Raw genomic sequence first — 16,728 nt, forward strand, 5'->3', positions numbered from 1 at the left:
CACTGGGTGACTGAGCTTAATATCCAGGAAAGTGGGTGGGGCCTTTAATAGCCAATCAAAATTCACCTGTTGATTTTTGAATTACATTGCTGCCATTTTTGCACTGTTGATAGCAGATGCCTCAAACCTGTTACAGTTGGTCATTGGGTGACTGGGTCTCAAATACTGGAGAGGGGCAGAGCCACAAACAGCCAATCAGATTTGTTTAATTTCTATTGGAATATACAATTTATTGATGCCAAAGACCGCAAGGTTCCAAAATTTGGACATTAAGTGTTTGTTTGTCAGGTGTTAGAAAAAGTGGGCGGAGCCAATAGCAGCCAAATACATACCCGGGCAACGCCGGGTCATCAGCTAGTTCAACATAAAAACTTTGTGAATCAGCCCCAAGGGGATATAAGTAAGATAATGAGTTGGGGCAGATAAGTAGAAAGAAATGATGAGTTAAGTCAGGTAAGTAGAGGTAAATTATCTGTGAATAAGTAATATTAAATAATTCTTAAGATAAGTTTTGTGAATCAGTCCTAAGGAGAGTTACATTGTTGACAGTTGATTATCTCTTGTTTTCCTGTTTTCTCATGAATGATGTGTTTTGTATCTTGGTATTGCTGTATTACCTACAGATATATATATATCATACTAGCTGATGAACCGGCGTTGCCCGGGTATGTATATGTATTTGGCTGCTGTTGGCTCCGCCCACTCTTTCTAACACTAACACACAAACACTCAATGACCAAGTTTGTGAGCTTTGGGGTCCTTGGCATCAATAATTTGTATTTTCCCAGTGAAATGAACCAAATCTGATTGGCAGTTTGTGGCTCTGCCTCCTTTTCTGAATTTGAAGCCCAGTGACCCAAAGACAAAGTGTACCGGGTTGGAGGCTTGTGCCATTAACAGTGCAAGAAGGGCAGCAATTTTAATATGTCCCTTGAAAATCAAGAGGTGAATTTTGATTGGCTTTTTTAGGCTCCACCCACTTTTCTGAATATTTATCCCAGTCACCCAGTAACCAACTGTGCATAGTTTGAGAACCCTGCCATTAACAGTGAAGAAGGGCTGCTGTTTACATTTTCCCAGGGAAATTTGTTTTTGACTTCGCCCTTTTTTGTAACCTTGACACACAGTGACTTTATGACCAAGTTTGTGAGCTTTCGGGTTCCTGGCATCAAAATTGTGTGAATGGAAGCAGTTTATCCAGCAAAGAAATCTGATTGGCTGTTTGTGGCTCCACCTCTTTAGTGAATTTGAACCCCAGTCACTTAATGACCGTCTGTAACAGGTTTGAGGCCTCGGCCATTAACAGTGTAAGATATGACAAGGTGGGCCATAGCCATACAACCAGGTCTTATCTCTGTTGCCTTCTTCATAAAATATTCTTTTGTGCAGCACCACAACAGATGTTGGTGTTTTATAAAATAATAATTTTGTAGTGATTTTCCAACAAAGGGCTTGATGCACTACAGTCTGGTAAAGGTGCTATCCGCAGGGAGCACACAGCAATTGTACCTTTACTAGCACAGGGGGAGCACCCACCGTCTGTTAACCTATTAGCGCCACGCATGCTGCTATGGTAACACATGTTACTACAGAAATGTGTGCATTATTGCGGTAATGGGCTACCATAGGGTGCTCCCCCTGCGCTAGTAATGGTAAAATTGCCCTGTGCTCCCTAAGGCGATGGTGTGCGTGTAGGCTTTGGCCGGCGGGGGCCTCTGCGGCGATGGTGCGTGTAGGCTTTGGTCAGTGGGGTGCTCTGAGGCGGTGGCGCGTGCATAGGCTTTGGCTGGCGGGGGTCTCTGAGGCGGTGGTGCGTGCATAGGCTTTGGGGGACGGGGGTCTCTGAGGCAGTGGTGCGTGCATAGGCTTTGGCCGGCGGGGGGCTCTGAGGCGATGGTGCGTGTAGGCTTTGGCCAGTGGGGTGCTCTGAGGCGGTGGCGCGTGCATAGGCTTTGGCTGGCGGGGGTCTCTGAGACGGTGGGGCGTGCATAGGCTTTGGCCGGCGGGGGTCTCTGAGGCAGTGGTGCGTGCATAGGCTTTGGCCAGTGGGGTGCTCTGAGGCGGTGGCGCGTGCATAGGCTTTGGCTGGCGGGGGTCTCTGAGGCAGTGGTGCGTGCATAGGCTTTGGCCGGCGGGGGGCTCTGAGACGGTGGGGCGTGCATAGGCTTTGGCCGGCGTGAGGGTCTCTGAGGCGGCGGTGCATGCATAGGCTTTGGCCGGCGGGGGGCTCTGAGCAGTGACGCATGCATAGGCTTTGGCCGGCGGGGGGGCTCTGAGGCGGTGGCGCGTGCATAGGCTTTGGCCGGCGGGGGGCTCTGAGGCGGTGGTGCGTGGATAGGCTTTGGCCGGCGGGGGGCTCTGAGGCGGTGGCGCGTGCATAGGCTTTGGCTGGCGGGGGCCTCTGAGGCGGTGGCGCATGCACCTAGGCTTTTGGGTGACAGGGGCTCTGTGGCGGCTGTGTGCAAGCTTGGTGCAGCAGTGGCATGCACCTAGGCTTTGGGCAGCAGGGGGGCTCTATGGCGGGTGTGTGCAAGCTTGGTGCAGCAGTGGCATGCACCTAGGCTTTGGGCAGCGGAGGGCTCTGTGGTGGGTGTGTGCAAGCTTGGAGGCGCTCCCAGATTTTGGGCAGCAGGGGCTCTGCGGTGGTTGTGCAATTCTTTTGAGAATCGCGGGTTTACTCGTTTATCCTGTTAGACCCAGCACACTGTTCCACTGGAGTCCGACATGCCTGATATAAGGAAATGGTGCCCCCTGCTGTTCATTTTTGCTCATGTTGAATAACTGACTGGTCTGATACTCTGATCCATGAAAGGTAATGTGTACTGTTATTATAACTGAAAAAGAGATAATCAGATTCCCTGTCCCATTTCCCTGCCTTCCTCTCTTTTTTTCTTTTATAACAACAGTAAACATTAGGAGGTTTGCCCTGCCCTTGCGAGCTTACAATCTAATGGGTTGTGGGGGGGACACTAGGTAAGGGGGTGGAGGATGGATGAGGCAGTGATCCTTTGCCTCTGATTACATTGTGACAGATAAGTAAATAAGGGCTATAGAATGTTATAAGCTTGTCTGAAAAGGTGTGTTTTAAGAGTGCGTTTGAAGATGTCCAGGTTTGGAGCATGACGTACAGACTGTGGAAGGGAGTTCCAGATAAGGGGTGATGCTCGTGTAAAGTCCTGGATGCGTGCATGAGAGGAGGTGATCAGCTTAGAGGCCGGGAGAATTTCTTGGGAGGGGCGAAGGTTGCGGGAGGGACAATATCTTGAGATTAGTGAGGAGATGTATGGAGGAGACAACTCGTGGAGGGCTTTGTATGTTAGAGTCAGGAGTTTGAACTGGATACTCTGGGTAATGGGTAACCAATGGAGAGGACGGCACAGTGGGGCTGCATCAGAAGCGCGTGTGGAAAGGTGAATGAGGCGGGCCGCTGAATTTAGAAGGGATTGGAGAAGTGCTAGCCTGTTTTTTGATGCTTCTCGTTCTCTTGTTTTCTCTGGTTTTCTCCTGCACACGGCTCACTCTGGTGGTTCTGTGTTGCCCTCAGACATTAGAAACAGAGGAAGATGATGGAGCACTTACAGAGAACGCTTATGAGGAGATCGATGAGACCAATATTCGTCACAATTCCAAACTAATACGGAGGAAATCCAGCCGACATAGCAGCTTCAGGAAAGCGTCATCCAAGAAGCAGACGAAGAAAGAAGACAAGGAGGAGGAGGAAGAGAACGCCGTTGTGAGTATCCTGTGACTTTTGGCTTTTATTTTTATTTTTGAATTTAGATTATGAACCATTTCTGTAGACTAGAGATGATCATAATTCATAATCAGCTATTTACGGTTATGTGAAATTTCACCTAAATGTTTGCAATTACGCCTATATGTAATAAGGATTTGTCAATTCAATTGATTTTGTAAAATCATTCCTAATTTTGCGTACATTTTCACGTAATTTTGTGCCGACTTTAGCAGTGAATAACAAAGTCCCATTCATGCTATTATCACCAAAATTGCTACATAGGTTCAGGAGAATAGTGGGTACAAGTCAAATAATTGAAAAGAATATTACAAAAAAACTTTGATGTTTATGAGAAAATCGATTTTAAAAATGCAAAAAATATGTTTTTCAAACTAAAAAAAAAAAGTTAACATTTTTTATTTTCTCATAAAGTACAAAAGCATGATAACTCCGTTATCACGCCCAAAAGCTTTGCACGTGCAAACTAGGGTGCTACCGGTAAGTAGTTTGCACGTGCAAAGCATGTTAGCACGTGCAAAGTGGCTTTTCACTAGCGTGCTAACACTTTGCACGCTTTAGTGAATCAAGCCCAAGGTCTTTTTTGGTGGCAAAAGCATGAATGAGGGTTTGCTTTTAATTGCTAAAGTCGGCACAAAATTACCCGAAATTACGAATGAATACAATTACAAACAAAATTAATTACAATTTATCCAGAAAATTTGCATTAAGATTTTGCACTATAATTGCGAATTACAATGTGAAATTACATCTATGCGAAATGTGTGCTCATCACTGTAGACTCTTTTCCACAGCGTTTTACAGAGGAGGGTGAACAGTTGACACCATCTAATTCCTTTACTACATTTCACCTTCCAGCATGTTTCTGGGATGTGGGAGGGCACAATGCGTCAGTGGGCATGGCTATATTGAAAAGGAAGTGAGTAACACAAGGGCAGACATGTACATTGTTTGCCCAGGTCTGTGTGCCATTTTTAGTGCTAAGATATTGGCCACATTTTCTGTAGCAATAGTACGAGGCTCCATCAAGGCCAAATTCATACATTTTTCCACCCCTTAGGCCAACTTTTTTGTTGTTCCTTTCCATGTGCAGCAGAACCCCTCCAACACCATGTTTAGCCCCCTCCTCCATGTGTAACATCCATATACAGCAGCCCATCTTTGGCTCCTCTCCCGGTCCCTCCGCAGAAATCACAACCGGCGACACGTGGGGCCGAGTGTCGGGCTGACACTTCCTAAACGATGATGCTCGTCATCACACCAGCCAGTACTGCGCATGCGCGGTTTTCTAACTAAACCGCGCATGCGCAGTACTGTCACGCCGGCCGCTGTGATGATGCGTAGTGGCTGACGTGATGACGATGAGCGTCATCATTCAGGAAGTGTAAGCCCGACACTCGGCCCCACGTGTCGCCGGTCGTGATTTCTGTGGAGGGATCGGGAGAGGAGCCAGGAGGACGCTGGGGGACCTCCCGACCTGGAGAAAGCCCCAGGTAAGAGGTAAGTATCGATTTAGTTTTTTTTTACTCCTCGGAGTCCCTTTAATTGTGATGCTCTTAGTTTTCAGCCTCTCCCGTTTGCAGACTACTCTTCCAAACACAGCCATTCCTCTTCTATGTTCAGCCCCCTGTGTGTTCTATGTTAGCCAAACTAAACCCCAAACTAAACAAAGAAATTACAAACAGCCAGGATCAGGCCCGGATTTACATCACAGAAGCCTATAGGCAGATGTCCTGGCACCCTAAACTTCGCCCTCCAGAACCCCCCCCCCCCCCTCCTGAACTGCACTACAAGTGTGCTGGCTGACCCAGCTGTGACTTCCCCCTTACCAGTCATAGGTAGCTACAGGTGTCCTTTAGCATTAGGTAGCCAGCTAGAGGTGCCCCGACTGAAGGGAGTTCTTGTCAGTGGAATGCTGAGAGCCAGGTGACTAACTCTCATTTACGCTCTGCTTAGGACTCTGCATAGGGAAGGAAGAAGGCGCTAGGGAAGGGGAGTGAGCCGCCCCTCCATCATCAGGCGCCTGTAGGTGCGTGCCTACAGTGCCTTATGGTAAATCCAGCTCTGGCCAGGATGCTTGCCAGTGGCGTAACTACAATTCATTGCCCCCCCCCCTCCCACTATGATTGGGCCCACCAATGTTCACATCCCTTCTCTTGCCTCCCCTTCGTGCCGCTTCTACCCTTGGGGCCCATCTCACAAGGGTCATAAAACAAGTGTGGCCATCATGATCTTCACCCCCATAACAATGTGGCCACAAATACACCTGATCTGAAGTATAGTGTCCTGTATGGGAGGAAGGGAAGGTTAGTAGTTGGTGACCCCTGACAGCTCTAGACCCCCCTGCTATTGCAGGTGCTGCTCCCCTCTAGTTACACCCCCAGTGTTCTCCACAGAATTTTTTTTCAGCCGGGTGGCATGAAAAAGTAGCCGGGTGGGGTGAGGTGAGAATGCAGGGCCGGTTCTTCTGCACGCAACTCTGCTTATAGTATAGGAGGAGGTGAGCCGATGACAGCCCGGTGTTCACCGAAACTAGCCGGGTGGAGCACCCGGCTAAAAAAGCCTGGGAGAACACTGCACCCCTGATACTTGTACTCCATTTAGTAAAACTCGCGTTTGAGGGCAAAATTTATCCAAAATGTGTAGTTTATTGAGCATTTAATTTCAAGAGGTCTGAAAAATTGGAGTGTATTTCCACGAGTTTGGTGTGCGCCTTAAAGTGACAGTCTTGGTTGTACAATCCAGTGTTGCTTGCGAATTTTCGCCAAAGTCATTTTCGCATTGAAAATCCCATTTTCGAATTCGGCAAGTTTTCATGAAAATCTTCAGCAATATTCGCGTTTTCGACCAACATCGAAAATTGAACTATGCGGACGCTTATGCCCTTTTGCGGAAAAATGTCTGCAATAATCCGCTAATACATGCGTGGCGAAGCTTCGCATAGCGGAACTACGACTACGCAGAAATACGTACGCGATGAACTACGAATTTAACGTGAAAATAACGGGTATTAGGCAAAACTTAACGTGAAAATATTCGATCGAAAATTCGCCTGTCAAAACGAAATTAGGGGGAAATTCAGCGAAAAGAATTTTAGCATTTTCGCTCATCACTGGTACAATCGTATCCAATATGTGACGTAGAAGGATAAACTGAGTGAACATACTTTAAATGGATACTTTAGGTAACCCCTAATATGACATTGAAGTGGTACCATTGTACAATCAAGATTGTAACATTAATGGGCACTTTCTGACTGACTATACCAAGCAATGCAAATAACAAAAACAAATGTACAAATTATATTTCAAACTGTGGTTTTCCCTGGACTCGGATGTCAGCCACTTTCTAGAAAGTACTGTATATATTGCGTATATTTGTATTGTATATGTACATGACTACATTTTGGTTTTGTTTTTAGCCTGAAAACCTTAAGTCGGTGTCGTTCTTGAAAATCATGAGCCTGAACAAGACTGAATGGCCGTACTTTGTGGTCGGACTCATTTGTTCCCTCATCAATGGTGCCACCCAGCCAGCTTTCGCTGTTATATTCTCCAAGATTATCGGGGTGAGTGGAGGTTTCCAAGTTAGTTTAGAAATGGCTGTTAAATCCCAAGTCTACGACTACACTAGGGCTGCCCCCCATCTCTGGAACTCGCTCCCACCAGCCATCAGACTCGCCCCCACCTTTAACCATTTCCCCTCCCCCGGGACGAGTAACTACGTCCCTGCAAACTGCCATAACTTTGTGCAGGGACGTAGGTACTACGTCCCTCCCGCCACGCCCCCCCGCTCGCCCCCCCGCGCTCGGTACCGCCGCTCATTACCGCCGATCGCCCGCCTCTAGATCAATGAATGGGAAAACAAATCCCATTCATTGATCTAATTCCCCGTGTGAATGGCTGCAGCCGTCTATACAGACGTCTCGGCCATTCATTCATTCCGTATGCGTAGTGCTTCCGTTTCCGTACAAACAGTACGGAGCTGAAGTCACTACTGAGGACATCTTGTGGCCAAATTGTAATGTTACATCCCCCTTTTTTTTTTTTTCAGTTTATTATCCCTAGTTACCTTTTTTATTATTATTATTAACCCCTGACCTCCCACACTCCCCTAAAGTTACCATTTTTTTTTATTTATTTTTTTTAATAAAAAAAAATTAAAAAATTAAAAAAAATACATAAATAGTTACCTTAGGGACTGAACTTTTTTAATATGCATACAAAAACTGTATACTACAATTACTTTATAAATTATGGGCCTGTAATTGGGGATAGACGCAAAACTTAAAAAATGCACCTTTATTTCCAAATTAAATATTGGTGCCATACATTGTACTAGGGAAAAAGTTTAAACGTTGCAATAAACAATACAAACGGGAAAATAAAATGTGTGGGTTTTAATTACGGTAGCATGTTTCATTTTGAAAATATAATGGCTGAAAACTGAGAAATAATGTTTTTTTTTTCTATTTTTTTCTTATTCTTCTTATTAAAACTGAGTTAGAAGAAAATGATTTTTAGCAAAAAGTACCCCCCAAAGAAAGCCTATACAGTGGCATAAAAAACAAGATATAGATTGTTTCGCTGTAATAAGTAGTAATAAAGTTATAGGTGAGTGAATGAATGGAAGGAGCGCTGATGGGTGAAAACTGCTCTGGTTTTTTGAGCAGATAAACCCTTTGAGGTGAAGAGGTTAATACCTTCAAGTGAGCCCTCAAGATGCACCTTTTCATGCTTGCCAAACCCCCACATCACCTATTGTCTCTACCCTCTGGCAGGCCCCCTAGTGTTTCCAGCTTGATTATGCAATCTCACTGGCTGACACCCCTCTTCTGCTGGGTACATTTGTTACATTTTTTTGGTCGATTTTCCATTCAATCAAGTTTCGATTCGTTTTTCCGCTTCACTTCCCGCCCGATTCTCTTATCTTTTCTTACCAATTTCTATTCACTTCTATGAGATATCAAGTGGTAAACGATCCAATGTAATATCGGACATGACAGAAATTATCAACCAAACGCCTCTATCGAACGAAAAAAAAACGTAACATGTGTACCTAGCATCATGCTGGGAATACACCATGAGTTTTTTGGCAGATAGACTTTCTGAAAGGTCCAATCCAATTTCGGTCTTTTTTTCTGATGGATTTTCTAATAGAAGTTAATGGAAATCGATCAGAAAATCGATCGGCCAGTAAATCTGCCAAAATTCCTCATTGTGTATTCCCAGAATTATGCCTGCTACACACACCATCCCATCAGATAGACGGGTCAAATAGATCATTTCTGACAGGTCCGATCTAATTTCCGATCATTTTTTCTGATCTATTTTGTATAGAAGTGGTCAGGAAAAAAAAGATCGGAAATCTGATCGGACCTGTTGGAAATGATCTATTCAACTGATCTATCTGACAGGAAGTTGCAAGGTGTGTACCAGGCATAACAGGCTAGATCAGACTCTATTTTGAACAAAGACGCTGAACTTCAGTTATCAGACATTTGCATGATCTTGTTTTGTTGTGAGCTCCTTGTAAGTTAACCCATTTATCTATTGTGCAGCGCTGCATAATATGTTGGCACTTTATAATTACAATGAATAATAAAATACCCAATACATTTACTTTAGATAAAAAAGGGACAAGTGATTTGTTTTAGAGTCCCCACTAAGGAGATCGGTGTTGATTCACAATCCATACTTATTTACAAGGACAGATTTTTACTTTTTGTGCCCTTAGGCCCTGTATGTTGTGTGTTGTCCTGTACTGCCATGCCCGCTCCTTCCAGACTCCAGCTATCAGTGTCCCTGTGGTGCAATGCTTCCTGCTTCCAGCCCGCACCTCTCTTCCTGTGCTGTCATGCCTCCTCCTTCCACCCCACACCTCTTAGTGTTCCTGTACTGCCATGCCTCCTCCTTCCAGCCTGCACCTCTCAGTGTCCTGTGCTGCCATGCACCTCCTTCCATCCTGCACCTCTCAGTGTCCTGTTCTGCTATGCCCCTCCTTCCAGCCTGCACCTCTCAGTGTCCTGTGCTGCCATGCCCCTCCTTCCAGCCTGCACCTCTTAGTGTCCTGTGCTACCATGCCCCTCCTTCCAGCCCACACCTCTTAGTGTTCCTGTGCTGCCATGCCCCCTCCTTCCAGCCTGCACCTCTCAGTGTTCCTGTACTGCCATGCCTCCTCCTTCCAGCTTGCACCTCTGTGTTCCTGTACTGCCATGCCCCCTTCTTCCAGCCTACACCTCTCAGTGTTCCTGTGCTGCTACACCTCCTGCTTCTAGTCCGCACCTCTCAGTGTCTCTGTGCTGCCATACCCCCTCTTTCCAGCCCTCACCTCTCAGTGTCTCTGTGCTGCCATGTCTCCTCCTTCCAGCCCGCACCTCTCAGTGTTCATGTGCTGCCATGCCCCCTCCTACCAGCCCACACCTCTCAGTGTCTCTGTGCTGCCATGCCCCCTCCTACCAGCCCGCAACTCTCACTGTTCCTCACAGGTCTCATGGTCAGTGAAGGATCCACACTTATAGGGCAATGTTTGGTCAGTAACTAAAATTGTTCCATTGAATCTACCGGTGTCTTTCAGATATTTGCAGGACCAGCTGATGAAATGAGAGCCAAAAGCACCATGTACAGCCTGATCTTCCTGGCGCTCGGAGGAGCCTCGTTTATCACATTTTCTCTTCAGGTAATTCATCCTGTTTTTATTACATATACTTCTATACAATGTTGACTCTTTTCCTAAAGTGCTTAACTGAAAACAACCTTTATGGCTTATCTAATTTGCAACTACCATTACAATGAGTTAACAGGGTAAGGGTCCGTTCCCACTAGCGCGGAAACTGGGCCAAATCCGCAGAGTTTCCCCGCAGGCAAATCGCGCAGGGATATTCTGCCATAGGAAATAATGGCGATGCCAGCAGAATCGCTTGCCCTAGCGATTTAGCCGACACTGCCATCAGTTTTCGTGCAGGAGGCAGCAAATCCCATGCATGGCACAGCTTCTGGGATTCATCTGCGTACCCACAGACCCGGAAGTGCCGCCACACGTCTCGCAGCCGTGCGTGGTGGCTAGTGGAAACGGGCCCTTAATCTATCTTTTAACTGGACAAATGTAGGGAGATTTTAATTTTCAAAAAGTTGACCTATCCACCACACTCTGTGTGCTTTCTAAAATACAAAGGACTAGCAGAGCAGGCTATAGGATGCAGGTCAAAGTTAGGGCTACCACAGGAGGCTCGAGGCCACAGGCCAAAGTTAGGACTAGACGTGCAGGCTCGAGGATGCAGGCCAAAATTGGGACTAGCAGTGCAGGCTCGAGGATGCAGGCCACAGTTAGGACTAGCAGTGCAGGCTTGAGGACGCAGGCCACAGTTAGGACTAGCAGTGCAGGCTTGAGGACGCAGGCCACTGTTAGGACTAGCAGCTAGCAGTGCAGGCTCGAGGACGCAGGCCACAGTTAGGACTAGCAATACAGGCTCGAGGACGCAGGCCAAAGTTAGGACTAGCAGAGCAGGCTCGAGGACACAGGCCAACATTAGGACTAGCAGAGCAGGCTCGAGGATCCAGGCCAAAGTTAGAAATAGCAGTGCAGGCTCAAGTATGCAGGCCAAAGTTAGGACTAGCAGAGCAGGCTTGAGCACGCAGGCCAAAGTTAGGACTAGCAGAGCAGGCTTGAGCACGCAGGCCAAAGTTTAGACTAGCAGAGCAGGCTCAGGTACGCAGGCCAAAGTTAGGACTAGCAGTGCAGGCTTGAAGATGCAGGCCAAAGTTAGGACTAGCAGAGTAGGCTCGAGGACGCAGGCCATAGTTAGGACTAGCAGAGTAGGCTTGAGGATGCAGGCCAAAGTTAGGACTAACAGAGCAGACTCGAGGACGCAGGCCAACATTAGGACTAGCAGTGCAGGCTCGAGGATGCAGGCCACAGTTAGGACTAGCAGTGCAGGCTCGAGGAAGCAGGCCAAAGTTAGGACTAGCAGAGCAAGCTCAAGGATGCAGGCCAAAGTTAGGACTAGCAGTGCAGGCTCGAGGAGGCAGGCCACAGTTAGGACTAGGCAGGCTCGAGGATGCAGGCCAAAGTTAGAAATAGCAGAGCAGGCTTGAGTACGCAGGCCAAAGTTTAGACAAGCAGAGCAGGCTCGAGAACACAGGCCAAAGTTAGGACTAGCAGAGCAGGCTCAAAGACACAGGACAAAGTTAGGACTAGCAGCTAGCAGAGCAGGCTCGAGAAGGCAGGGCAAGGTTAGGACTAGCAGAACAGGTTCGAGGAGGCAGGTCAAAGTTTGGACTAGAAGCTAGCAGAGCAGGCTCGAGGTTGCAGGGCCAAAGTCAGATCTAACAGAGCACAAGCACTTGCCAAGGAAAAGAGCTGTAATGATGAAACAGCACAGGGTGCTGTTTCAGTTGGGCTTACACATAACACCAGTTAGCATGCAAACCATGGCCATGCTAAATCGGGTAACTGCACTTTGCTTGCACAAGGATACCCGGGATCACCAGCCAGTATTTGCTAGATGCCTGTGCGCAGCTGTGCCATTTTTTTATGCTCACCACTCCTCACGTTTTGTTGGCCGTGGTCTTATGCCTATGGCCAGAGGTGTGGGCATGCCTTGGATTTTTGGTGCATAAATTGGTCCAGCACATGGCAATGTGCACCAAACTGTCATCAGCTTGCCTATACAGGCCCCCGTCAAATAGCACCCAGCGCTGATAAGTTTGTGTGCTATAATGGTTGTGCCTGACCTTACCTGAAGCATAGGGTTGTAAAAATAAATAAGACATAGTAGTCAAGTTAAAATTATTTAAAAACAAAAGCTCCCTCATTTGTTTTTGATTAATTTACTTATTTTGCATTCAGGTTTCTCCACTGTGCTATTGAGCAGAGATGGGTCGGGCTTATTGATGAACCTGCTGCAATGAGGATTAGTAGTAATTGCAGTCACATGCCAGGACTATGAAGGCAGTTCAGAACTGTAACCAAGCTTTCGGATGATATGCTCTCTGTGCCAGCAATCAATAGAGGATGTGATTTTTTGTCTTTTCCCTTCACAGGGATACACTTTTGGGAAAGCCGGAGAGATTCTCACCATGAGGCTCAGGCTGTTGACCTTTAAATCCATGCTAAGACAGGTTAGTAAAAGTTCCTGTTGTGCTTAATGAGCACAAAACATATCGGACATTTCATTCAAAAAATGACTGTGTGTGTATGACTTCTTAGTGTTGTGCTGCTGTAGCAGTACTGCTGGAAACACAATTTACATTGGTTTCTGCTATTATTTAAAGCGGAACTCCAAGTCTCAAAACCAACACATATATAGTTAAAAAAGAGGACCTGAACTCTTGCACAGAACACAAGGAAACCAGAGAGAAATTCACCCTGCATGTTTTTAGAGTGAAGAGCCTGTCTAATCCCCCTCATCTTCAAGTAATCACACATGTCATTTGATCTGTGTCAACACAGAGATTCTGCAGTCCTCGGCAGACACAGCTAATATGTAAACACAGGAGGTTAACCCTTTCTCTGCTTCCATGAAACCAGGAAGTAGACACAGTGAAGATTTATTGCAGGAGTTCTGTAAACTATAACAAAGAAAGGTTATTAGACCGTTGCTTATCTTTTAGCGATACATTACGCTCCAAGCTTGCAAATATCAATATGTAGAGACACTGTTTGTTATTTTATCTGAGAAAGCGGACTGTGCTCCACAAAACGCGTTATCGTTCAAGTGTCTGAAAATAAAAATGTATTTTGAAATTGGCGTTGCCCCTTTCCTTAGAGGTAAGCCAGTTATCTTTCATTATTTCACATAGCTATTAGATACGCTGTTTCGGGGGCACCTCCTCTCTCCCAGTTTTATCTATCAATCGCTGTCATCCCCAACATATCCAGCTGGTCAGCCACTAATCAGTTTTGTGCAGTTTATTGATCAGACGTGTGACTGACATGTTGGAAAGTTTGTGGGCGTGGCATAGCATGGCATTGCTCAGAGCTGCACGAGGCATTCGTAATTTCACATTAAATCATAATTTTGTGTAATTTTTTGTGATTACGATTTTCCATTACCATCATAATTACAAAAATTACATAAAATTTAGCGAAATCGCAATTAGCACATTCCGATCATCACTACTGCCGGTATAATTCTTTGGATCAGTGTTGCTCAGAGCTCCCAACTATCCCTCTTTTGGAGGGACAGTCTCTCTTTTGATAAATAAAGAAACCGAGAGCCCGATATGGTGTAGTAAGTTTTGAACAAGGGGAAAAAAATTGACAAGTAAGTATTATACTTACAAACATGGGTTACCGCACAGGCAACCACTGTATAGGCAGGTAGGGAGATTAGACCTGTCCCCACTCAGGATTAAGATGTCGCTCTCTGTGATAGAAGAAGAAGAGGGTAAGGTAACGATGTACAGAGGCGCCAGTAGTATAAAATATAATAAAAAGTTTAAAATATTCAGGTGGTGGTGGTGGACCAGCCTACCTAAAAACAGACACGATGCTGTCAATTAAAGTCAAAAATGTATTCACATACTCCGAGAACAAGCTGCGACGCGTTTCACGGGCAAAATCACGCTTCCTCAGGCATTAAACAACAGGAGTATCACACTACAAATGACAGAGATAAAAACTGTTTTAGGGAGCTGCAGGTATACATTTGTAAAACAATAGGAAAGTGATGAGGTAGTAATGTATAGGGGGTGTGTAATATATAATTTGCTCATTAGTGTATAGGGGGTGGTGGGAAGTGTGGTAATGGTGAACTGTATACTCATCCTATCATCCTATACGTATACAGTTCACCATTACCGGTTTTTATCTCTGTCATTTGTAGTGTGATATTCCTGTTGTTTAATGCCTGAGGAAGCGGGATTTTGCCCGTGAAACGCGTCGCAGCTTGTTCTCGGAGTATGTGAATAAATTTTTGACTTTAATTGACAGCATCGTGTCTGTTTTTAGGTAGGCTGGTCCACCACCACCACCTGAATATTTTAAACTTTTTATTATATTTTATACTACTGGCGCCTCTGTACATCGTTATAGTCCCTCTTTTGAAAACCTGCCCCCCTGTCCCTCTTTCTTGCTCATTTGTCCCTCTTTCAGGACTAATGTTAACATCTATATAAAAATATGCATTTTTCTACAAATAAATATATTAAATTGACTCTAAACTTTATTATTGTCTTTCAAATTGATATATTTCTTATTTTCTAATGTTAATATAAAGGAAAAGTAGTGATGATAGAAAGGACCAGTGCGGTTTCAATTATAAAATTACCTCTTTCGCTAATTAATTCATTAGGGTACGCATGACTAGGGGTGTAGTGAGGGTGTGACAGGGTGTGGAAGAGTCTTGTCGTAAATGTGTCCCTCTTTATTAGCTCAGAATGTTGGGAGGTATGGTGTTGCTGTTACCTCTGCACTGTACATGGGATTATTTGGTCACGCCTGCTTTTCTGCGTTATAGGAAATCGGATGGTTTGATGACAAAAAGAACAGCACCGGAGCTTTAACCACCAGACTGGCTTCTGACGCCGCGCAGGTTCAGGGGGTGAGTTATCTGCTGCCTGTCTTATTCCTTGACACTTTAATGTTCTTATCACATAAATTGTTCACTACATGCTTCTACTTCTGTCCATGGAGGATGAGGTTTTTCCAACATACCCTCACAAACTATAGAAAGAGATTATATTCTGTTTGGATGTATCGAGATCAGGAAAAGTATTCCAGACTAATGGAAAACTAGACCTTATGCCCGTTATAATAATGGACGATAGAAGCACAGCTGCCGACCTCTTGAGTGGTCTTCCGCGACGCCCCCATCCTCTGCACACTGAGCGCTCCCGCCTCCGGTCACAGCACACTGTTGTGCGCATACACGGCCTGCGGATCCACTGCCAGGGGTCGCTGGTAATTCATGCTCACAACGGCGGGCGCTGACATGGACGCAGGCGGAGGACGCAGCTACTCTACCATTTTATTATATTAGGTGTATAGGTATAGTTTTGAGCAGCGGGAACAGGCTACCACAAATAACTCGTACTGAATGAAACCACATCACTATGTACTGCTTGGTCAGCTCAGTAGCAGTGTTGGGCAGTGTTGACCTGAAGGAAAAGGACCCATCGGGTTTAACAAAGATGTTCCACCATTGTTTTATCCATCTGCCAATAAAATATACCCATCCAGCATCACATGTACTTTTTAAGGAACGGGTGGGGGTAGTACATATTTATAAGTTTGATTATTTTATGTGTTTTAATAATTTTTATTGGGTTTTCGAGAAAAAGAAATAACAAGTAATTGTTATATTCATAAGTATAATTGTATACATTAACCCTTTCGGGACCGGCTGCCTAACCCCCTTAAGGACCAGGCATTTTGCGGTGCGGGAGGGGGGCGCATTTGGGGGGGTCAGGCAGCCGGATCCCTGCAGGGGCTTGCTGGGCATAGTGTGCCCTGTTTGGCCAGTTGTCCCCCCTGTGTACAGCAGGCATCTTCCAGGCACCTTCCAGGCTCCAGCAATAAGCCGCTGCAGACACCACCGCTCTCTCCGACATCCCCGCTCGTACTGATGCTAAGTTCCGGGACGCGGCTTGATGATGTCATCAAGCCACGGCCCGGGACTTACGTCACAACGAGCGGAGATGCTAGCAAGAACGGTGGAGAGCACCGATCGTCGCGGGAATGGCAGGGAGGTGAGTGGATCCTCTTCTTTCCACCCCTGCCGCCGCTGCTGTCAAAGTGATCCCTACGATCCGCCGGCGATCGTAGTGAGCACGTGATCAGCAGCCATACGCGATGGCTGCTGATCACTGAGGGGAGATGCCAGCTGTCATATGACAGCTTAATCTCCCCCTCCCGGGTGCACACGATCGCGTCGGGAGCAGAAACGGCGGGTGGCATAGATACTACGCCGCATCAGGCTACAACAGCCACAAGTAGGGTGTAAAATCTAATGCCGGCAGTCCCCAAAAGGTTAA

The 16,728-nt window shown here is 46.1% G+C and overlaps 1 protein-coding gene across 3 annotated transcripts in view; it reads left to right on the forward strand.

The window, feature by feature from the left end:
* Positions 1-16,728, forward strand: part of ABCB1 (ATP binding cassette subfamily B member 1) — a 148,119-nt gene that overhangs the window by 114,540 nt on the left and 16,851 nt on the right. For all 3 annotated transcript variants that reach the window (XM_068235515.1, XM_068235514.1, XM_068235516.1), the window contains 5 exons: positions 3,545-3,733; positions 7,176-7,322; positions 10,331-10,432; positions 12,796-12,873; positions 15,213-15,296. In XM_068235515.1, coding sequence (XP_068091616.1) covers positions 3,545-3,733; positions 7,176-7,322; positions 10,331-10,432; positions 12,796-12,873; positions 15,213-15,296 — 600 coding nt within the window. The remainder of the gene's footprint in view (positions 1-3,544; positions 3,734-7,175; positions 7,323-10,330; positions 10,433-12,795; positions 12,874-15,212; positions 15,297-16,728) is intronic.

Source organism: Hyperolius riggenbachi, chromosome 5, assembly GCF_040937935.1.
Source record: "Hyperolius riggenbachi isolate aHypRig1 chromosome 5, aHypRig1.pri, whole genome shotgun sequence".
Classification (NCBI taxonomy): Eukaryota; Metazoa; Chordata; class Amphibia; order Anura; family Hyperoliidae; genus Hyperolius; species Hyperolius riggenbachi.